The sequence below is a fragment of the Anolis sagrei genome, chromosome 3 (assembly GCF_037176765.1).
Source record: "Anolis sagrei isolate rAnoSag1 chromosome 3, rAnoSag1.mat, whole genome shotgun sequence".
Lineage (NCBI taxonomy): Eukaryota > Metazoa > Chordata > Lepidosauria > Squamata > Dactyloidae > Anolis > Anolis sagrei.
The window spans coordinates 114,775,009-114,798,797 of NC_090023.1; the positions used below are offsets into that span (position 1 = coordinate 114,775,009).

At 39.7% G+C, this 23,789-nt stretch overlaps 1 protein-coding gene across 1 annotated transcript in view; it reads right to left on the bottom strand.

Moving 5' to 3' along the window:
* PCCA (propionyl-CoA carboxylase subunit alpha) overlaps positions 1–23,789 on the bottom strand; it is a 273,331-nt gene that overhangs the window by 47,222 nt on the left and 202,320 nt on the right. The window contains exon 21 of the mRNA XM_060769564.2: positions 19,369–19,422. Coding sequence (XP_060625547.2) covers positions 19,369–19,422 — 54 coding nt within the window. The remainder of the gene's footprint in view (positions 1–19,368; positions 19,423–23,789) is intronic.

The following is a 23,789-nucleotide window of genomic DNA, read 5'->3' on the forward strand; positions in this document are numbered from 1 at the left end:
TATTTTTAAAATAGCTCACTATGTCTTCCTATATCCCACAATCTTTATATAAAATAATAATCCTTTTTAATGCAATAAGCACAACAAAATTTATCAATAAACCTATAAAGAAGTGGAAGTGAATGAAGGATAATTTCTAAATAGTTGAATTAAACCAAGCTAAAGATGATGTCATTGGAACAGAAGCCAACAATGAGGTGTCCAGCAACTCTGTGAGTGTAATTACACTGGATCAGTTTTAATTGGTGAGGCCTGTTAATATGGGCAAGCAGCTGAGGCAAATAAGGACAACCTGCCTTCTTGATCCCTGCCCCTCTTGGCTGGTTGCCCAGGTAGGAGATGCAATTTGATTTCAAATGTAACAAATTATCAATGTATTTCTCAGGGAAGGGAATTTTCCATCCTGTTTAAAACAAGTAGTTAGATAACTTCTGAAAAACCCCTCTCTGGATCCCCTGGAACTTAATAACTATGCATCAATGTCTAATCTTCCTTTTGGGGGAAAGGTGATCAAGAAAGCAGTTGCTCTCCAACTCCGGGCAGTCTTGGATGACAAACACTTCCATTACCCATTTTAAACTGGCTTCAGAGCAGGATATGGAATTGAGATTGCTATGCTCACTTTAGTGAATAATCTCCATCTTAAGGGGGAGAGTGTCCCTGTTGGCACTTCTAGATTTCTTAACAACATTCAATACCTTTGACCATGTCATCCTTCTGGAACACCTGGAGGGGCTGGGAATCAGAACCATTGTGCTGCAGTGGTTCGAGTAGTACCTCTCAGGTAGGTTCCAGATGGTGGTGCTTGCGGATAGTTGCTCCTCAAAAAAGGAGTTATGTGATATCCCACAAGGGCTATTCTATCCCCAATACTTTTTAACATACCTACCCAGTAAATTTTAACTTGTGAATTTAAGTCTACATTTCATCAGTAGATTTAACTTGTATTTTAACTCTATGTATCACGTGTGTGTTTTAATAGTGTTTTATCTCTTGTTTTAACAATGTACCCCACCTCAAGCCACAGGAGGGGGTGGGTTGTTATTATTATTACTATTACTATTACTATTTAGACAAATATTTAGTCAGTCCCAAACTCAAAGAGATACCAATAGTACACAAAATCTAAGATATTCTGTAGGTTTCAGATGAACTTCTTTTAAAATAAATCATTACTCATGATTTTGGAAACACACAGCCAAGTGGTTTAAAAGCAACAGCCTTCATGACTCAAATGAATGTCGAAGTCCAGTTCTCAATTTGACTAAGAATTAGCATAAAAACCCAAAAGTGGAAATTTATGAATTGGTAGGGCTGAAGCAATTTTACAAAGAGAGGAATAGACAACTGCAGAATACAGAGGTATAAAACTGAGAGACCTGCAGTTGTAAGTGCTGCCAGATATATATTTTATGAAGTATTGGATATCTAAATACTTAAACAGCCAAATAAATGCTAGTTGGCTTATGTTTAGTTTTGTGTTGAGAAATATGTGCATTCCAATTTCAGGTTATAACACTATAAAATATGGAAAGGTCAAAGGAAATTCCTTTGAAAGTCACTGTTGACATGTATCATGAATTGTCCTCAAGGTCTAAAAACTGAGACATATCAGGTAATACCAAAGAGCAGAGGGGAAAGATGGAAAAAATGTGTTCCTTCTCATAGCTAAATACAAGCTTATAGATTCCATGTTCATTTGAAGAAGTCATATTCACATATTAGCAATATTCAGACAGTAACGTCTATGCAACTTCCAGTGACTCCCAATGGAATGAGTCCCAAAGTCCCTCTCCTCGTTTTTGAAATTCATGTCACAGTTTCACATATCAATTGATAATTTTAAAAAACAGTATTTTTCTTTGCTCTTTTTAGGGGAAAAAATCAAGGTTAGTAATACAGAATACATCTGAGATTTCAGATTACTGTTCTTAAGAGAGAAAATGGTAAGATAATAAATAGAATGCAAAATTGAGTTAGGAATTATATGTGAACTGTCACAATGAGATCTGGACAAGACATTTTGATATTTGCCCATATAAGATGATTATATATTTAAACACTTTAATGTTTGCTTTTATAAATTTGCCATACTGTCTCGTGGTTGGAACCCAAAAATCTAATCTGTTTGGAAATACTATTTTAAAATTCAGATTTAAAATGCTAACTGGTATGTATGTTTCATCTGCTTTTTAAATTTTGTTATTTTTTTCTTTTCAGTAATGTGGTTATGAGCTTAGAATCTGCAATATTATTGTGTTGTGTAATTTTGCATGTTCCCCTACAGAACATTATACATGGATGAACTATATTTGTGTGATGGCATGGGCAGAAAAGTAAGAAGCAGGGAACATTGTGCTTTAGCTCTTCATCAAGTTGAGTGGAAGTCACATCTCCTTTCGCTGGCATAATATCATATCATTCTAAGAACCAGGAATGGGCTGAGTAATGGTTTCAGGATTCAGATTAAAATTAATCCTCCCTTGACATCCCTCCATTGACTATTTCTGATCCTTCCACAAGCCAGGTTTTATAGATATTAGGGGTCCCCAGCCATATATTTCCACTGGTCCAAGGACAATAATGCCAAATAGTACATCAGCTTGCATAGTTTTTGCATAAGACTGCATCCTTTAATGGAAATGTTCACAAACTACGTAAACTATCAATCTTGATCTCCAAGTTTATATTCGTTATTGGCTCTATTGTGGTGGTTGTCCATCAAAAGCCATCTCTTGTGACCTGATAGAAAATTTAAAGCTGAAAGATAAAGAGTTTGAGTAATAACATAATGGACGCTTTTTATGTGGCAAAGACCTATCCAGAATTGCCAAAGAAAAGAGAATTCATATACAGTTATCTTCAGTTATTTCACTTTTCCTTCTGAGTAACATGAAGAAGTCAACTGCCCAGCTAATGTAAATTACATTTACAGCTTTTAGAGCACACTATTCTAAACTGTGTACAAGGAGATCTCTTCCTATGTGTTGTTATGTTTAAGGCAGCGAGTGACTGAGCTAAGGAAAGAAAAATCATAGGGCCACTAGTCAGAACACAACTTGTTTTTATTTTGTCTATCAGATGAACTTCCTTTATTTCTTGTGCTAATTGTTCCCTTCAACCACACTATGAATTGGAGATGGACTTTTGTCAAGCTGGAGAGGCAAGGCTGTATTCACTCTAACCCTGTCTGGTACCTTTCCTGTTTTAGACCAACTGCCTCCAGTTCTAAGGACGTATTTTGGGCATCTATGCAGAACCACACACTATTGCTATGGGTTTAGCTGATCCATTGATTCATCTCTTTTCTTGCTCTGTGAGGAAGGAAATGGAATTGGAAAAGCTTAACTACTTCCTGGTCTCAGAAGGGTGCAATTAATGCTACTGCAGCTAGCATGCTTTGACATAGATCGCTGTGGCTCCCTCAATGCCGGAGTGAGACTCCGATGTTGTGTGAAGCTATGGAAGTGGCTGAAGATATTGTCGAGTTTATGCCCTGCATGCTTTTGTTAGCACTCAACAACATGTCAAATCATCACAATGCTAAAGATCTCAGTATTCCTTACTTTAACTGAGAAAATAAATAGTAAAGGGAAAGAAGACATTTCTGTGCTCAAAACCACTAAAGAGTTGGGTTTTTAAGAGCATTTAAGAGGAACAGCCCCACCCATCTGTAGTCTAGGAAGTGGGGTGGCCACTCCGGCAATAAATGATTTTAAATTCACTCTGCTGATTTGCTCCAGAAAGAAATGACATATAATTCTTTCCATGCAGCTCAGAAGAAGAGATTAATATTCAGGAAACAGGTTTATTCATTAGAATCATAGACTTGGAAGGGACCACACAGGCCATCGAATCCACACCCATCCTCCGCCATGCAGAAAAAGCACAAAGTACCTCTGACAGATGGCCATCCAGCATCTCTTTAAAAGCCTCCAGGGAAGGAGCTTCCACCATAACACCATGACTTACAACTACCCTCACTGTTCATTTGGTATCCTTCTGTTGCTTTGACTCAGCTTTTGGTTAGAAGGTTTGGAAGAGAGGATCTCTCCAGCAGATCTGTAATTATATCCAACTTATTTTGCTTTAGCACTTGCCACCGCTTTCCCAGTTCCAGGAAACTGGATTAAGACAGGACCACTGCCTCTTTTTAGTAATGTTCTTCTTTTCTCAATGGACGTTTTCCCCCTTTGACTTTGTAGTCAGAGTACAATGAAGAACAGTTGGAGTCCTTGTATTAAAAAAAGTCCTCTCTCACGCAAATGAAATAAGCTGTAGAAGATGAAAATCTTATGACACATCAAAAGCTGGGATATAAGCCATGCTAGAAGTCTGCTGTCCTGCAGATAAGACTAAGTCTGGGAACTATGGAGAAGCAAGTCCTGTCAACCAAAAAATAAATCATGTTAACCATAAAAAAAGGAGTATCAGTGATATCCTGGTGCTAAAAAATACTTGTCCCCAAGTGTTTTGGCCTACAACCCAGAAATTCCATCTAGTTTACCAGAAATCTGGGAGACCCACAGGTTGAGAACCACTGATCTAGATGTTACATTCTGACAAGTCTAAAGGCCAATATGTTTCCGAATTCCAGTGTAATGCAGTGAAATCCCAGGTCTAAAATCACAAACAGTCTATCCATATCTATTAGCAATGAGGACACCTTTAGTATACTGTTCTGTGATTAATGGGAAATGTCTTTTGTTAAGAATGATGGGGGAATGGAAGGAAGTATTTGTGCTGTAATCATTTTTGTGCAACAGGAGTGCATAGGATATGTTGCTCCCCCGATTTATGCCAGGATTTCTTGCTGAAGGTGCTTAATATTAATTTGTACATCACAAATCACTTCACTCAAAAACTAACTAAAATGTTTCATTTGTGTAGATGGTCTCTTACCCTAAATGGCATGTTTTATGGAAGCCCATTCACTACACAATGTTACAGTACTATGATTCCACTTGAATTCTTATGGCAATATTCTACAAAATCCTGTGGTATATAGTTTGATGAAGCACTAGGGTTCCATGGCAGATAATTCTAAATGCAGCCTCTAAAGTGAAAATCCCAAGATTCCCTAGGGTTAGAAATATGGGATTTGAGAGTGTATTGTGAAAGGGGCCCTGGTCTCCCAGATTCACACACACAGTGGTAAAATCACTCCACCAATGCAGGCAGGTGCTTCAATTATTTGAAGAATTTATTTTTCATGACCCTGGCTAGCACTTCCTAACTAATCACCTTTCTTTTTCATTCCCTTTGTGTGTCCCCCCCCCCCCTTTTAACAGTTAAAGAGTGAACTCATTACCCCAACACCTTATTCCTGTGCAGATGCATTCAAATAAGAATCCTTATGATCCATTAATGCTCAATTAGTCCCACATGTTTCCATTTTAATAGTTAAAACGCTATCTAATAAATATTTGGATCCCTAAATGTAACTCCATCCCTATAAATGAAAATCAGCTCAACATCCATTTACAGTCTCTGGCCCCAAGAAGAGATGGGGAAAATGAGCAGGACACAAAATGAAACATTAACAGACAAGACCTCTATCTTCCCAACCTCAGAGAGTAGGAATTAGTGGCCTCCAGTATTTTGTTTTGTTTTTACAGCTGGAACATATTACAAGTGATATTCCTTGAAGTGTATAAAACAAGTAGTTTGAATAAATATAAACAGATGTGACTATGCAGTGGGCTTTTACTTTAAATAAGAAAACAGATCGATATTCTCTACCCTTTGGGCTGGTATTTACACTAGCCATTCTTTCAAAGAGAAATGCTTCTTCGTACTGAAGGATCCCATGAAGTAACTGTCCGCACATTGCAACAAATTATTTCAAGCCCTCATTTGGAATGGATCTCAACACATTCCGGGAACCCTATAAACAAAGACAACATGTGCAATGTTAACTTTCTCTTTTAAGCTGACAGCTTTGCTCCCCCTTCTTTGGCATAATGACTTTCCTGCACAGTGTGTGTTGCCATAAAAAGAAACAGAGCCCCGTAAAATTAGAGGAACTGTTTAATATCAAATCGTTTTATCTAAGGAAGACACCAATTCCAAGGTAAACACCAAAGAAAAAGCAGAAGAATTAGAAATATTTGTTTTTGCTGCTGATTCTTTGACTTTACATTGTTCAAATAAACCCTGGCAGGTTTTTCAGTCAGCACTGGTTAGGCATTCCAGGGTGTAAAAAGTGTTTGTTCAGAAAGTTGGGCTAGAAATATGGAATACTTCTCATCTTCTGAAGAGCATTTCAGTTCTTTCACACAGGAACTACAAAAAGAGATTAGGAGAAAACCAAAAAGATTTGCGAACCAAAAGAGAATATGGTAGAATTAGTAAAATTAACAAAGTGAAAAAAAGGACTGATTTTATACACAATATTTAGGGAAGGTTGGGAGTGAAGATTCTAACTTAAATTTAGTTGAATACAATGATCAAACAGAAAGAACTTAGTGACATGTTTGCATTAAAGATAAAGGTAAAGCTTTCCCCTTGACATTAAGTCATGATTGACTCTGGGGGTGGTGCTCATCTCCATTTCTAATCCAAAGAGCCATCGTTGTCCATAGACACCTCCTAGGTCATATGGCCAGCATGACTGCATGGAGCGTCATTACCTTCCAGCTGAACTGTTACCTTCCAGCCATTTTGCTGTAATATGTTGTTTGGGCTTGGTCTCATGGAAGCCGCCCCGAGTCCCCATTGGGGGAGATGGTGGCAGGGTATAAATAAAGATGATGATGATGATGATGATTATTATTATTATTACCTTCCAGCCGATCTACTCACATTTGCATGTTTTCAAAATGCTAGGTTGGCAGACTAACAATGGGAGGCCACCCTGTCCATGGATTCGAACCACCGACCTTCTGATCAGCAAGTTCTGCAGCTTAGCAGTTTAACCCACTACGCCACCCTGGCATTCATGTTTGCATGTTTACTATTATTAGAGTCGTGAGTTAAATTAGTCATTGTCTCAGCATCAAACACATTAAAACAACAAATATATTCTAAGTTGATGAAAACAGAAACAGTTTTGATTTAAAAGACACACTTTCACAATTTTACCCACATTGATTAATGCTGTAATAAAGGAAGGGTTAGAAGCCCAACATTCTGTAGTAAACACAATGGTTTCCTCCCCATAAAAACTGGCATTAAACAGTTGACTAACACTCACTAAGACAATTATAGCAGGACGTAATTCTTAAAAGTCTTAGGTTCTAGCACAAATGAAAATTTAGCATGACATCAACTACCTATATGCTTAACTTAAAAAAAATAGCCTAATAAAATCCCAAATTGAAAGATCTTCTTCAGCCCCATCACTGAAAAAATGGGTATCGGTTCCCTTGTGGCACAGGACAGTCAGACAAGGTGGTAATTTTTTCATGTGGGGAAATAACCAAAGCTCTAGATATTAATCCAGGTTCATCTAAATGAGTTAATGTGCTGGATAGTTCGTTATGGCCTTTGACTTTTGTGAATGACCTGGAAAATAGAGGAGGAGAAATTTGTGTTTGTTTGTTTCCAACTGGCCACAAAATGTTGGAAAAATAATCCATATTCTCTGTAACTCTAGCAACATAATTTCTAGCTCCAGCATCCATGGGAACGAAATAACAGCTTTGTGATGTCAGTAGGATTGGATTGAATTGCTCAGCTAAGTTTCCCTGAGCTTGCTAGAAACCCGGGAGAAGGGAACAAGAGTGATTATGTACAGCTGAGCAAGCACAGTGCTGAAAGCTCTGACTCCTTGATATGGTGCTCACCGTTGGTGTTCTGCAGCAAAAATGTTTACCATCTGTGCCAGTTCTGAGCTGCTATGGAGCCTTTAAAGCACAATAAAAGGAGAAAGGGCAGGAGGAAAGGGAAGAGATTACTCCTAAACCAAAAATCCTGCCTTTTAGCACACCTCACAACAGAATACCAGCACACCATACCTATTGCAATTTATTTTTGTTTGTTTTCCTCCTGATTTCTTAAGAACTATTGGTGCTGAAAGAACTTTGGAGCAAAGGAACACATTGCACTTAGCCAACTGATGAATCTGTTCTGCTATATTTAACACTCATATCTATTAATATACAGTCTATTTTAATATTCTGCTGTTTTTAAAGGTAGTATCAGTCAACATGTGTCCACCCAACAAAAAGCAATCCTATACAAAGCTTTACTGGGTAAACCAAAAGGTAAAAATACATCATAAAACTGCACTGCCTTCCCCATCAGACAAAACATAAACGGAGATAGGAAAAAGAGTGTGACACTACTGTGATACCAGCATCTTCACTTTAGGTTATGATGCTATAAGAAATATATTAACATGCTGATTCAATAGCCAGGCATGCATAAAAACAGGTATTTAATGCTATTTATTAACATTATTAACTGTTGTTAGAGTTCAACATTATCCTTCTTGCACAACATATAACATGTTGAAAGAAAGCATTGAAAACATCACAATACTAATTGTGTGACATTCAACAATTTGTCCAGAGACCATGCCATACTGCTATTCTGTGTTTTCCTGATGACAAGGTATGGTGATGCAAGAAAAACAATATGTTTATTTTATTTCACATTCTTATTTGCTTTATACCTCACTTTTTCCCAGTGAGACTCAACGTGGCTGTTGGTTTTCCTATTATCTGTTGGCTTAGCTAATGGGGATGTGAGGTTTGCCAAGCTAAATAGCAGGTTACTGGTCCCATTTAAAAACCATCAAGTAAAATTTTAGGGAATAGCATAGTTAGAATCTGAGATTGAAAGAATAAATGGGCCTTTTCCCCAGCATTATTACATTTCATCAGTCATATAGGGCTGCTCACCAGGGACTAAATAAACCTCCTATTTTTATCGCCCAATGAAGAAAACATCTATTTCTGTTTTATTGACTATTCTAAAGCCTTTGACTGTGTGGATCATAATGAATTGTGGCAACTTCTTGGTGGTATGGGCATACCAAATCACCTTGTCCCTCTCTGAGGAATCTGTATAAGGACCAAGTAGCAACAGTAAGAACTGACCATGGAACAACAGACTGGTTCTAGATTGGGAAAGGCTTATGGCAGGGTTGCATACTCTCACCTAACCTATTCAACTTGTATGCAGAACACATAATGCGATGTGCGGGGCTTGATGAATGCAAGGCTGGGGTTAGAATTGCTGGAAGAAACATTAACAACTTTAGATATGCAGATGATGCCACTTTGATGGCCAAAAACGAGGAGGAGCTGAGGAGCCTTCTAATCAAGGTGAAAGAAGAAAGTGTAAAAGCTGGGTTGCAGTTAAACATAAAAAAAACCAAGATTATGGCAACCGGACTGATTGATAACTGGCAAATAGAGGGAGAAAATGTGGAGGCAATGACAGACTTTGTATTTCTAGGTGCAAAGATTACTGCAGACGCAGACTGCGGCCAGGAAATCAGAAGACGCTTACTTCTTGGGAGGAGAGTATAAAGATATCAAAAGAATATCAAGGCAGGGGGGAACAAACAATCCCACCAATTGTCCCTCCAATATAAAGAATTTACACCATTTTGGTACCAATAGAACGTTTGAGGGGATTATCTCACTAATTAACATCCGCTGCCACCATAAACAATTATACAGGAACACTCTAGCTGGTTTTGAAAATATTAAAAATGTTTTTAGACCACCAAGTATTGTGTTTTCTTATTTTCTTCTTTAAAGGGAAGCCGGTGAGGTTGAAAAGGAAAAGGGACTAAATCCACAAATGTACACTTGACTCAGGCTTTTAAGTTTCAAAATAATCAAGGAAGTTTATTTAATATAGTACAGACAGAAAGTGTAAATGCTGTTTAATAAGCTTGGCTGTTACAGATAAAATGTTCTGGTTCTTGAAAGCATGACGGTTGCATGAGAATGATTCTTTCTTTGTTACTAATATAAAGATTTACTTCTCTTTAAACACAAGTACTCTTGACAGGATCTGAAATCTCTTGCCAAGATACAACTGTAGCCTAGCTACCCACAAAACCCAGCTATTTTTTTCCCTAAATAGCTGTACCCAGTTTGCTACAGCTTACTTCGCTGGCAAACTTCAGGCAAACTGCCTATTCTTAACACGAACTCCTAAAAACTTCTGTAATCCTGCTCTAAACTCTAACATCAACAGACTGCCTGAAAAAGCCTCTTTCTTTCCCTCCCAAACAGTCTAACTCCGCCCCCCTTTAATAAACCAATCCTGGCTGTTCTAAGGCTGGCTCAGGCCTAGGCCACACCCCCTCTCTGAAATGGAGCTTTCCCTAAACTAAAATGGCTCCTGCTGCCCTCTGCCAGGCCCTCCAAAGGTAAGGGATCTTTACAGAGAGCAATGTCCAATCTCGATAAAATAGTGAAGAGTAGAGACAACACACTGGCAACAAAGATCCGCCTAGTCAAAGCCATGGTATTCCCTGTAGTAACCTACAGATGTGAGAGCTGGACCTTAGGGAAGGCTGAGCGAAGGAAGATAGATGCTTTTGAACTGTAGTGTTAGAGGAAAGTTCTGAGAGTGCCTTGGACCGCGAGAAGATCCAACTAGTCCATACTTCAGGAAATAAAGCCCGACTGCTCATTGGAGGGAAGGATATTAGAGACAAAGATGAAGTACTTTGGCCACATGATGAGAAAAAAGGAAAGCTTAGAGAGAGAATTATGCTGGGGAAAATGGAAGGAAAAAGGAAGAGGGGTCGACCAAGGGCAAGATGGATGGATGGTATCCTTGAAGTGACTGGCTTGACTCTGAAGGAGCTGGAGGTGGTGATGGCCGACAGGGAGCTCTGGCTTGGGATGGTCCATAAGGTCACAAAGAGTCGGAAGTGACTGAACAAATGAACAACAACAAGAAGAAGAAAATGAGAGCAGTGGAGTGTTAGACAAGTGTCTATCAAGCCGAAAAGAACACAGAAGATATGGGTTACTGTGAGTTTTCCGGGCTGTATGGCCATGTTCCAGAAGCATTCTCTCCTGACATATCGCCCACATCTATGGTGAAACATCAGGAGAGAATGCTTCTGGAACATGGCCATACAGCCCAGAAAATCCACAGCAACCCAGTGATTCTGGCCATGAAAGCCTTTGACAACATATTACATGGAAGATGTTTGGTGCGTCACAGGTTTGCAGCCCTGCGCTTTAACTTATTTCTTCCTTTAATCTAATCACCTATACATATGAAAAGGAACAAGCTGATTCAAAAATGAACCCTCCCTTCTCAAGGCAACAGTCACCAACAAACTTAGAAGCTAACAGGTACTCTCTTTGATCCTGATTATTACAAATTCTCTGCAGCTGTCAGTTTTTTTAAAAAAAGTACTCTTCTAGATGTGATACAGTACCTGACCTTCACTGCATGCACTGCTTTTAAATGTATCTCCTGGTCCTCTGATCCTCAAAGGCTCAATTAATAGGTAACTGCAGCAAGCCAAAAATATATATATTCACACATTGTTCTCCAGCAGCATGTCTGTATTAAAAGAAGCTAGAGGCAAATTCAGGTCAGTTGAACTGTAGTCTTTAATAAACTTCCATAATGAAGGAGGAGTACCAGACTTAAGCACTTCCAAAATTGATTTAAAGTATTTTTGCTGTAAGTGTTGCTAAAGAACAAGACAAAGAGAAGGTCTGAACAACCTCTTGAGGTTGTGGAGCTCTAGTGGCTTTCCTAGTACTTGTGGGAGCTGTACACCCCGTCCAACACAGACCCCGCTAAACAAAATTCTAGTAATTTTTTTCAGAAAGCATGATGGACCTGGTTTCCTAAAAGAATCATACTTCTGAATATTCACAAGGAGATTAACTCTGCTGGAAAACAGATTTTTCCTCATACGCAAAGCTGTCTTGCAGAATAGATGAATGAATCAGTTTATTTTAGTTATAAACAAGAGCACACACAACCAACAAAGTCAGCATCTTATCTACAAGGTATTTACAACATGTCAAAAATGTGGACTTCACTTGGTACACACAAGTGCAGCAGTAATTATTATAATATATAAACGAAAAGCAGTCACCATTTGTGTCCTGAGCTTTATAGCAGTTGCACAAAACTTAGTCACATTTAATGTGTGGTGCTCTAAGCTCAATTAACGATTTTAAATTATAATCATCACATTTCTCATCTAGAAGATTCACCACAGAAACACTGGGATTTTGGTAGTAGCAATGGAAACTCATGGCGAGCAGCATAAATATCTAGAGAGGGGGGTTAAGCAAACCTCACATGTTGACCACAAATGACAAAGAGTAAAAAACATTTCTTTCAAATATAGTTGTATATATGTTTACATACATTCCTAACAATCTCACCATTAACATCCAATTATGGGTTTTAGCAGATCTGAAGTTGTTAACACCAGGCATTTGATTCCTTGAAATTCCCCCTTATATTTCTTAGATATTTTTGAAACATACACTGTTTTTACAATACTTAAGACGTACTATTGTGAATAATTCCACTGATGAATAAAAATTAAAAATAAAAATAGAACACATTTACATGTTGTTTAACATACTGTGTTAGAACTTTTCACATCAATTCAAGCTCTAAAATGTTGGTACACTTCAGGTCTTAAGGACCACACCCATAAGCAATACTCTATTTAGGTAAGATGTATATGGTATGGTATTGTTTACTGGACTTAGTTCCAGTTTCAATGTCTGAGGACCTCTGAATTTCAAATTACTCAAGGACACTGTCTAGAAATGAATCCATAATATTACACAACCCCACCAATTAACATTCTAGAGTTCACAGCACAATAATTCCATTCTGTATTTATTTTTTGCTGGAAATCTAAAATTATTGTTCCTTGCTAGTGAACATTTATAGTAATATAGACAAAACAAAAATACATTTCCTATGTTGACGATGACTATCGAGGTATGCACCAGTGAACTACAAAATGAGAGTGCTTATATCCAGAGACACTGTTTCATAGCTTGCCTGGGGAAACATTATAATTCAGTTGGAAGATGTTCATCCTGAAGTGTTAAGAAAGATATGATTCCAAATCAAGCCTGGAGAAACCTGTTTGCCATTTTGGATACGGACATGAATTATCAGTATCTTAACTTTAGAAATTTTCTTTAGATAAAGCAACGAGGATGCACACACAACGTACAACAGAAATCTACTCATCTCCAATACTAATCTGTGCTTAACCTTCTCTACGGTTTCCATCACCCCTTTCCAGATGGATTTTGACAGGTTAAGAAGTATCTCTTCTGTCACAATATTTCATTTTGAACAGTGTGTACAATTGTTCTATTTCTTCTCTGATAAAAAACAGTAATTGATTTCTTTTATTTGATTTCAGAAGTGCCTTCATAAATAAAGAAAAATGATGCCCTTCTTTCCCAACACATTCCCTAAATGACATTGAACTAAAACAAAGATACACATATTTTTTTTCTTATTTTGTTGGTATGTATTATCTCCAAACTCATGTGCAATTTCAAGCACATCCAGATCTGTACCAGAAACGATAGCTTTTACACAGATGAATACAATCTTATTATCACTTATAATTTCAACTTATTTGTCCCCCCAAAGATACTTAGTACAAATCATCATGTAAGGACAACTGCTAGAAAGTAATAAGACTCCTGTTACAATTTTGCTTATGTGTAATGTTCTCATACAGTCAATACATGACAATAAATGCTTTGTTGTTACTCAAATCCTTTATTAACTCCTCTTCTGCCTTTTGCCCATATGGGAAAGCAAATAAGAAAAGACACAGGAAGGACAATGTATGAATTTCTGCTACTCACGTTACAATTTGTTATGCTAATGTTCGCTGTGTTTTGGACTGATTTTGGGAGATGGGTCACACGTGTATGATACTTCCTATGCTAATCAGACTTTCCACAAGAGGCCTGCCTTATCAACTTCCTTTCGAAAACATTGGACAGCACAGCATGACGACCAATACATTTGAAATCACAAGGATAATGTTCGCCAGGCTGAAATATATTTTAACTTATACACTTTTATCACACCTTTCATTTCTAGAAAAGCAACCCACAGATCCAATCTTTTTGTTCTTCTAAGAGAAAGAAACTGATAGGACTAAAGGAATAAAATCAGAATTATTTTTCATGCAGTTGTTACATAAAAACATCCCAGAAAGCAGTGAAATCTTAACAGAATTCAGCTAAGTATCTGAGAAATATAAATATACGGGTTGAACTATAAACTACATCACCTTGGGTCTCATACTAGGAGGAAGGCAAAATATCAATTAAATACATATATGCATATACATGTACGTGTAGCATGCTTGGATCTGGACATGCTTTAATTTTAAGATAGAAAGCAAACAATAGGCAGATTTCCACATTTGCCTGGGTTAGGGGCAGAGGACTCACGTGAAAGTAAAAAGAAATGAATTAAGGAATTGCTATATTTTTTACCTGCAAGAACACCTCTCTAGGAATGTCTGCGCTTCCAGCATCACTTTGTGGGTCAACTTCCACTGGAAGTTGAACGCAGAATCATACTGGAAGAACCCTAGAGAAGTGGTCTCTTTGGAAATCTCCAGATCAGTGGTTCTCAACCTGTGGGTCCCCAGTTGTTTTGGTCTTCAACTCCAAGACATCCTAACAGCTGGTAAACTGGCTGAGATTTCTAGGAGTTGTAGACCAAAATACCCAAGGACCCACAGGCTGAGAACCACTGCTCTAGATACTCCAGAGATTTCCTGAAAGAAGTTGACTTCAGTCACACTGGAGGACATAGAGATTTCCTAGAGAAATCAAATCCGTGAATAATCAAATCAGCAAAAGTCAAAACCATAAAGGTGGAGGAATAACAGTACTGCTGCTTCTCTCCCAAAGTTGTTATATGCCTCCAAGACACATGGCAATGGTAGAATAAGTCCTTTGCTGAAGTGGGGCAGGTTAATTTCAGCAGGGAAATAGAATTTGTAGGGTTCTTTTAAAAATACTTTTCCTGTCCTGCAAGCCCAATTTGGACTAGTTTTGTTTGTTTGCTTTATTTCGTTAGGAAAGAAACATGGTCAGTCTTACACAGCTGCTTAAAACTATCATTCCTGTAACAGAACCCCCTGTTTCCTGTGTATCAGAGAAAAAAATACACTTTAAAAACATTTTCCTGTGGATCAGAGAAAAATACACTTTAGAAACTGAGCTACTATGACATCAAATAGTTTTTTTGCAAAAAGAGATGGGGAAAAGTAGTTTGAGTAGTAGCTGCCTTTAAAAAAATAGCTTAGTCGAGAAAGTAGGAGAATTACACCTGCATATGTCCCTTCTCAATTCCTTTCGGCTGAGCTCTGTTTTCAAAATAACAATATGTTTGTCCAGATATTGCATCTGTGGCAAACCAAGCAAGTATGGGGGCAACTAGAAGGGTGGGAGATAGACCATATCAGCAGGGATGGAAAGAGATCAAGGCAATGACATCCTCCTAGAACAGTGGTTCTCAACCTGTGAGTCCCCAGGTGTTTTGGCCTACAACTCCCAGAAATCCCAGTCAGTTTACCAGCTGTTAGAGAGAGTATGTTGTCCAGCATCTCTTTAAACCAGGTACTGCTACTGCATGTGACATCTTAGCCCATTCACACTACAGAATTGTTGTGTTATGATTCCACATTAACTGCCATGGTTCCGGCCAATGGAATCCCGGGATCTGAAGTTTGGGAGAAGCATTTAGAATGACCAACCAGAAGCCTTTAATGCCTTACCAGACTGCCATTCGACAAGAGTTTTAAAACTGATTTTTTTTTTCAAGAATGGGCCAAAGGTGCTATACTCTTTTAAACTGAACTGTTTTAATTGCTTTTTATCTTTTAATAGAATTTTATCTTTTTAGTTTATATCATTTTAATATTGCCAATTGTTCAGTTCTGTTTCGAAGTCACTATTTTGCTTTAGCAGTGTTATTGGGTTTTTTTTTATTTGTTGGGATTCAATTTTTGGGGAAAGGTGAAATATAAATAAATATAACAAATCATGATAATTATTCTAGTCAGGTGAAAGAGTAAGTCACATCTTTTAAAATTATCTTTTCCCATAATCAAAACATTCCAGTCTCTGGTCAAATGTGGGGAGAAATTAGCTACAAATATTTCCAGATAAAAAATAAGATATAAAGAAAATGTTTCCTTTGAGAGAGGATTATAATTCCAGTCTTTTGGGAATAAATTCAAGATAAAAGCAGTTCCAAGTATAATGTGAGATTTGTGAAGACAGAGCAGTGTTATCTTATCCCAAAACTAAGCCTCGATAAGAACAGGAAGTTGTCATGCTAAAGCTACATCTCTATTTCTTTGAATGGCAAATATCATGCATCACTATTTTCATAAGAAGTCTTTGGGGAATCCCAACGAGAAAAGCAATCTCAGACCAGACACATGCTGCCTCCTGAACAATGTGGTCAAGCTCATTCCCAATCCAGAGGGGTGAAGTGAGTGATGGAAAAGCAATACAACTAGAACAGAGCCACAAGGCAGATGGTCAGTTCTATTAATCTGACCTTATTTGTCCAAGATCAGATCAACAGAATTCTTAAATGCACTGATGATTCAAAAATAATCCACAAGCCCTGCAAATCTTAGATTTGCATATTTTAGGACAGAGATGTCAAACAAATGTGATATTCATAAATGGCATGTAATCATTTCTATACAACGCAATAGTCTTACTGTCAAATTAGTCAGAATCAATCAAACCCTGCACATTCTTGCATCCATTTTAAGGTATGGTTAGAAACTTTTTTTTCACTATACTTATTATATGTAAAGAATTGAATGGCAAAAGCAGAGTCTTTGTGTGCGTATCATCCCCCATGATCTCAGATGACAAGATGCAGCACAGGCTTCATCTCTTGCTAATTAAACGAATCAATTAAGAGACTATTGTTGCAACTGTGTAACTGCTGTTCTATAGTGGCAATAACAACCCCACAGGGAGGTCTTTTACTACATTAAAATGCTGTCCTCCACAACTCCATCTGATATTATTAGAAACAGTTATTTGCGTCTTGCTGTCATATTAGTAGCAGCAGCAAATTATGGAAATATGCAGACCAGAATGGTCCCAGTATGAGATCAGGTTCGGTTTTCAGCCTCTGAGGGAACAAATGCTGAAAATTCCAAAGTTCCCCAAAGTTCATTAATGGAACTGATAAATTTACCAGCACAGCAGCCATTTAGATGCTAGGTAAGGGTCACATATTTGCATACTTTCCCGCTAAGCTGATACAATTCAACTAGATAAATTATCATATTAAGTTTACCCTCCTGAGTTAAACTGATGGAGTTCAAAATTGTTTTCGATGGTTGTCATTAATCGTTGTTACATCTTAAATGCTTGCTTTGAAATCTAATTGTGATGGTGTGCCAAGGGTCATATTAATAGCATTCCTAATGCTGAAGCCTTGTAAAAACATGTTTATTTTATCTATATTACTGAGGCTTGAAAGATGAATGAGTGAAGTGTGTTTTTATTATCAATAAAAAATAAAATTAACATGTACTTTGCCTGATTTAAACTAAGCTTATTTACTTCCATTTCATTTTGTTTATTAAGAATCTCAATTAAGCTTCAGAATAATATAAATTAATATTCTTCTACAAAACTTGAAGAAACACTTACAAAACATTTACAAATATGATAAGAGACAATAAGTGGAAAAGCTACTACACATTTTCTTCCACAGGCTACAATGGTTCAAACTCTATCATAGCCATAAATATGGCAAGATTTTACAGTTCTACAATCCTGCAACAGTAACCCATCTTTCTCCAATGACAAAATTTGATTGCAACTTCAATGTCTGTCTCCTCTTCTGAGATCTTTGCATACATAATTAAATATAAATATTTTAATTCAAGACAGCAAGAACATCTTAATGGACTCCTACAAGGGAGGCTGATCCTTTGCAGAGGATGGGTGCAGAGGTTCATAGCAGAGGTAAATACCTAACCCTTTCGCTCTCTAATGTTTACCTCCTAAAACTCTTACATTTCTCCCAGGAGGGTTCCAGCTGTTGTTTATCCTAGCAAACACACTTTTAAGTTAATGAGAAACAAGCAGAGGAAAGGTGACATGCAAAGAAGCAATTAAATAAACCTTCTTCAACTATTTCTCTCAAAACATTCCCTTCCAAAGTCACTTTTCTATAGAAGTAATGCAAATTTGTCTCTAAACAGTAGTTGTAATATATAATTTTGATGAAGTCAATTATAAAACACAACACAAAAAGATTATTGTTGGATTCTGAGTTTCATAGAAGGTGGTCTGATTTTCAGAAATGGGAAACAATCAATATTTGTAACCTGTTGGAATCAGTAGTATAGTAATGTATGTTCATAGAATTATATTTTAGTGTATTTTTACAAGATTAATGGTAATAACTGGTCTAAAATATATAATGAAATGAAATCCTGTTGGTTTCGCTTTACTTTTGGGGGGCTTAAGTCCCTGATCTCTCCCTATAAACTGGTGAGAGCATTAAGATTTGCTGGGGTGGCCCTGCTCTCGGTCCCACCCCTCTCGCAAGCACTACGAGTGGCAATGAGGGACAGGCCTTCTCAGTGGTGGCCCCTCAGCTGTGGAACCCTCTCCCTAGTGATATTGGGTAGGCCTCCTCCCTCCTTGTTTTCAGGAAAAAAATTAAGACCTGGCTGTGGGAGCAGGCATTTGGATAACTGAAATAGTGAATCGGCATAATTGTAGCAACACAAAGGACTAATCTGACTTGGTTTCATGGTTTTTTAACAGTTTTATAGTATTTATGTTTTTATTTGGTTTTGTATATGATTTATTGTATTTTTACCTGTTTGTATATGCAGCATTGAATTTTGCCATACTGTAAGCTGCTTTGAGTCCTCCTCGGGGTAAGAGAAAGCGGGATATAATTATACTAAGTAAATAAATAAAAAAATAATACTCTTGGGTTTTTGGTTCTTCTGATCAATTCCACTGTGGCTCCAGGGGCTTACTATGGAACTATATGATCACTGCCACTCTGAAGTCCACTTTTCCCACCCAGGAATTTCTGTTTTCCCATTTTATTGCACCATAGTTCAGAGCCAAATAGCAGATCTTTGCATATCAATGCTCTGAACTTTAACAATGCAATATCCATAAATATGTATTTATTGAATTGATATCCCATCTCATCACAAGATGAGAACTTAGGATATGAACATGTATTAGGCAATTAGCATACAATAACAGTCTTCCCCATTATTTTTAATGTACACAGTTACAAGTCCAATAGAAGTAAGCACCTTGGAGTAGCAAGTATTCTTCTTTTTAAAACAAACACACACACATACACACATATGGAAAAGGAATATATAATAATACTCACCACTGTGCCAAGGAACTGAATACTAAAAATTCCACTTGCATCCCGTGAAAGGCACTAAAAGAAACAGATTAATAGGCATTAGATTATATTACACAATCCGATTTTCCCATAAAGCATGACATAACATAGCACAGGTTATGAGGTTCTCAGTCACACATGTATATATCCTGACAAGGAAATGTACATGCATTACAAACTGATGTGTAATTAATGATTTTCGGTGTGCCCCAGGAAACTCCAACCTAATAAAAAATATATAAGCTATTTATATAACTTTAATATTTAAGAGGAAGGCAATGGCAAACCACCTGTGATTGTTTCTTGCCTTAAAAGACCTATGAAAGTTATAGGATCATTATGTCTTGCAGAGAGAGAGAGAGAGAGAGAGAGAGAGAGAGAATGGCAATGCTGGCAAAATAAACCAGAATAATCTTAGATTAGTAGATAGATATAAAGATAGCAGTTTCCAAATAGAAGTAGTAGTAGTAGTAGTAGTAGCAGCAGCAGCAGCAGCAGCAGCAGGAGGAGGAGGAGGAGGAGGAGCAGCAGCAGCAGCAGCAGCAGCAGCTTTATTTGTACCCCACCTCATCTCCCTAGAGCAGTGCTTCTCAACCTGTGGCTCCCCAGATGTTTTGGTCTTCAACTCCCAGAAATCCTAACAGCTGGTAAACTGGTTGGGGACCCACAGTTTGAGAACCACTGCCCTAGAGGGACTCAAGGTGCCTGGGAACAATGAAGAAACAATGAGGGTGCTAAGGATGAAGCAGATGGTCTAAGACATGTAGTCACAAGGCTGGGTAACACAAGTGATATAGCAGAGAGATGAATATGGAAAAAATATAAGGTTCTATTTTCAAGAGTTATCTCTCCATAAGGGATAAGTAAGAGTGGAAAAACTCTTGTGAGCAAAGACATAGGTTTTCTGGAAAACTGTGAAGAATTCGGGGTGGGGAGTTGTTTTGTTTATTTATTTATATTTATTTATTATTTAAACTTATATGCCGCCACTCCCCTGGGGCTCGGAGCGGCTTACAAGAATAGCTAAAATCTAACAAAGTTTAAAAGCCATTTAAAACAATTTAAAAACAACAGTATCAAACATTAAAAGCCTGTCGGAACAGGTATGTCTTGCATGCCCTGGGGAAAGCTGGTAAGTCCCGCAGGGCACGAACCTCAGGTGGCAGAGCATTCCAGACTGATGGCGCCACTGCTGTGAAGGCTCTGCGTCTGGTTGCCGCTAGACGCAAGGTCTTGACACTGGGGACCTCCAATAGATCTTGGTCCTCAGAACGGAAGGATCTCTGGGGTTGGTAGGGGGTGAGACGATCCCTCAGATACATTGGCCCCAGACCATGCAAGGCCTTAAAGGTGAGTACCACCACTTTGAAAGTGATCCGGTGCTCAATTGGTAACCAATGCAGCTGTAGTAAGATTGGTGTTATGTGGCATCTCATCGGAATTCCCGCAAGAAGCCGAGCAGCTGTGTTTTCTACCAACTTGAGCTTCCAAATCACCGACAGAGGGAGGCCAATGTCGAGGGCGTTACAGTAGTCCAGTCTTGAGATGACCGTGGCCTGGATCACCGTAGCTAGGTCGTCCCTGGACAGGTAGGGGGCCAGCCGTCTAGCCTGCCGCAGGTGAAAGAAGGCGGTTCTGCTCACGACGGAGACCTGGGCCTCCATTGTCAGCAGAGGGTCCAAAAGGACTCCCAGACTCTTTACCAATGATGACAGGCGTAGCGCCTCGCCATCCAGGGTGGACAGATGGGTGTCCCCACTGCCCGGTCGACCCAGCCATAGGATCTCCGTCTTTGCTGGATTCACCCTCAACCTGCTGGCACGCAGCCATCCAGTCACGGCCTCGAGGCACTGATGGAAACAATCGGGTACAGAGTCCGGTCGGCCTTCCATCTTCAGCACCAGCTGAGTGTCATTGGCATACTGATAACACTCAAGCCCAAAACCTCGAACCAGCTGAGCAAGTGGTCGCATATAGATGTTAAACAACAGAGGGGAGAGAATGGCCCCCTGAGGAACCCCACAAGATAGAGGGGACCTCTCAGAGACCAGGCCTCCCCTCTCCACTCGCTGTCCACGGTTGTGAAGAAAGGAGGACAGCCAGTTTAAAGCTGTCCCCCTGATTCCAGCAACAGCAAGGCGGTGGGTCAAGAGATTGTGGTCGACTGTATCAAATGCTGCTGTGAGATCCAATAGCACAAGCAGCGCTGACCCGCCCTGGTCAAGCTGGCATCGAAGGTGATCCGTGATGGAGACCAACACAGTCTCTGTCCCGTGACCCGCACGGAAGCCGGATTGGAAGGGATCTAGTCCGGCTGTGTCGTCTAGGAATTGCTGCAACTGCTCTGCTGCTGCCCTCTCAATCACCTTGCCCAGGAACGAGAGATTTGAAACTGGGTGGTAACTGGAGGGAACCGAGGGATCTGAATCTGGTTTCTTCAGCAAAGGAGAGACCACTGCCTCTTTTAAACCCTCTGGAAAGACTCCTTGCTCAAGGGAGCTGTTTATGATCTTCAACAGAGGGTCACGTAATCCCTCCAAGCAGGATTTCACCAACCAAGAGGGACACGGATCGAGGGAGCAAGTGGTCGGTCTAGCTGCAGCTATGAGCCTATCGACAGCCCCTGCATCCAGCGGGATGAACCGGTCGAGGACGGGCCCAGCAAGTGGCCACGGGGTCTCAAGTTCTCTCACTGTATCAATTGTGGCGGGGAGGTCCCGGCAAAGTAGCGAGATCTTGTCTGCAAAATAGCTCTGAAAAACCTCGGCTGGAGGGGCCTGATCACTACTTTTTGGGACGGTAGGAACCATTGTTAGAGATCGAATTATTTTGAACAATTTTGCCGGGCGAGAGCTAGCAGACGCTATCAAAGAAGCATAATATACTCGCTTAGCCTCAGTGATAGCATGCTCATAGGATTCCCTGAATGCTTCATAAGCTGATCTCGATGCTCCGTCGCGGAGTTCTCGCCACATGCCCTCCAGCTGTCTCTTTTCCCGCTTCATCAGTCGAAGTTCCTCGGTGAACCAAGGAGACCGATTTCGGCGGGGTCTGAGAGGGCGTCTAGGGGCGATCTTGTCAAGTGCATTTGATAGCCTGATGTTCCATGTGTCCACCTGCACATCGATCGAGTCGTTGGCAGGCTCCAGATCCCTCAGAGCATTCCGGAACCTACTGGGTTCCATAAGTCTCCTTGGGCGAGCCCAAATTGGCTCGGCACCCTTGCAGCATGGGTAGGCGTGCTCCAACCGGACTCTCAGGGTGCAGTGATCCGACCATGGAACCTCTATTGTGGAGACTTGGGTCACTTGAATTCCTGCGCTGAAAATCAAATCTAACGTGTGCCCCACCCGATGCGTGGGCCCAGTAGTACAGAGGGAGAGTCCTAGTGTCTCCATGGTAGACACTAGGTCCATAGCTGCTGATGAACAAGAGTCTGCATCAGCGTGGATGTTGAAATCCCCTAAGACGATAAGTCTGGGGAACCTCAGAGACCACTCTGACACAATCTCAAGCAGCTGGGATAGGCTGTCCGCTGGTGCGCTGGGCGCACGGTACACCAGCAGAAAGGCTATGCTCTCACAGGAATCCCACACCAGGCCAACACTTTCAATGCCAGAGATGCTCAGCCTCCCAGTCCGCATCTGGTGAGTGATTGCATAACCTGGAGATGTTATTTCCTGGAGTAGGATCTCATCCCCCTCTTGGATCCAAGTTTCTGTAATACACACTAGGTCAGCTCCCTGATCATTAAGAAAGTCCCTGATGGTAGCAGTTTTGTTCCTTATGGACCTAGCATTCACTAACACCAGAGTAGGAGGGGAGGAAACTGGTTGCCTGTCACAGATGTACCTGGGGATAGGCCGCAGGTTAGAGGGGGGCCGAGTCTCCCGCCGACTCAACCTCCCTCTAGTATTTGGCCTGCGCCTACCGTTGTACCTCTCCCTCCCAGAGATCGTAGGAATCCCCATGCATAGACCTACTTCTCTTGGAGGCTCTGCAGCACAGATTAGGTGCCCAACGTTTGACTGGCCATCTGAAAAGGAGATGGGGCATGGCCAATTAACAGTGAACCTGTGAGCAAACCTGGGAGCAAATGTACTCCCAGAGGGATCTTCCAAGTCAGCAGGTTCCTAGGGGAGGAACCAAACCAAGAATGATCCAAAGACCTCAATGGCGGAGCAGGTGGATGATAACATGGCACATGCTACACGGCTGTGATGGCAGATGAAAGCTGCAACAAATGAGAGGCCACCAGTCGTTGGGTTAACGATTTCACTGGATCAGAACCTCTATCTGTGAAGACTGTGTGTTGATCAGGTGTGCACTGATCTCCACACATAAATATATACACAGGTATCTTCCAAGACATATCAAAATGAATAGAGGGTGAAAAGGAGAAA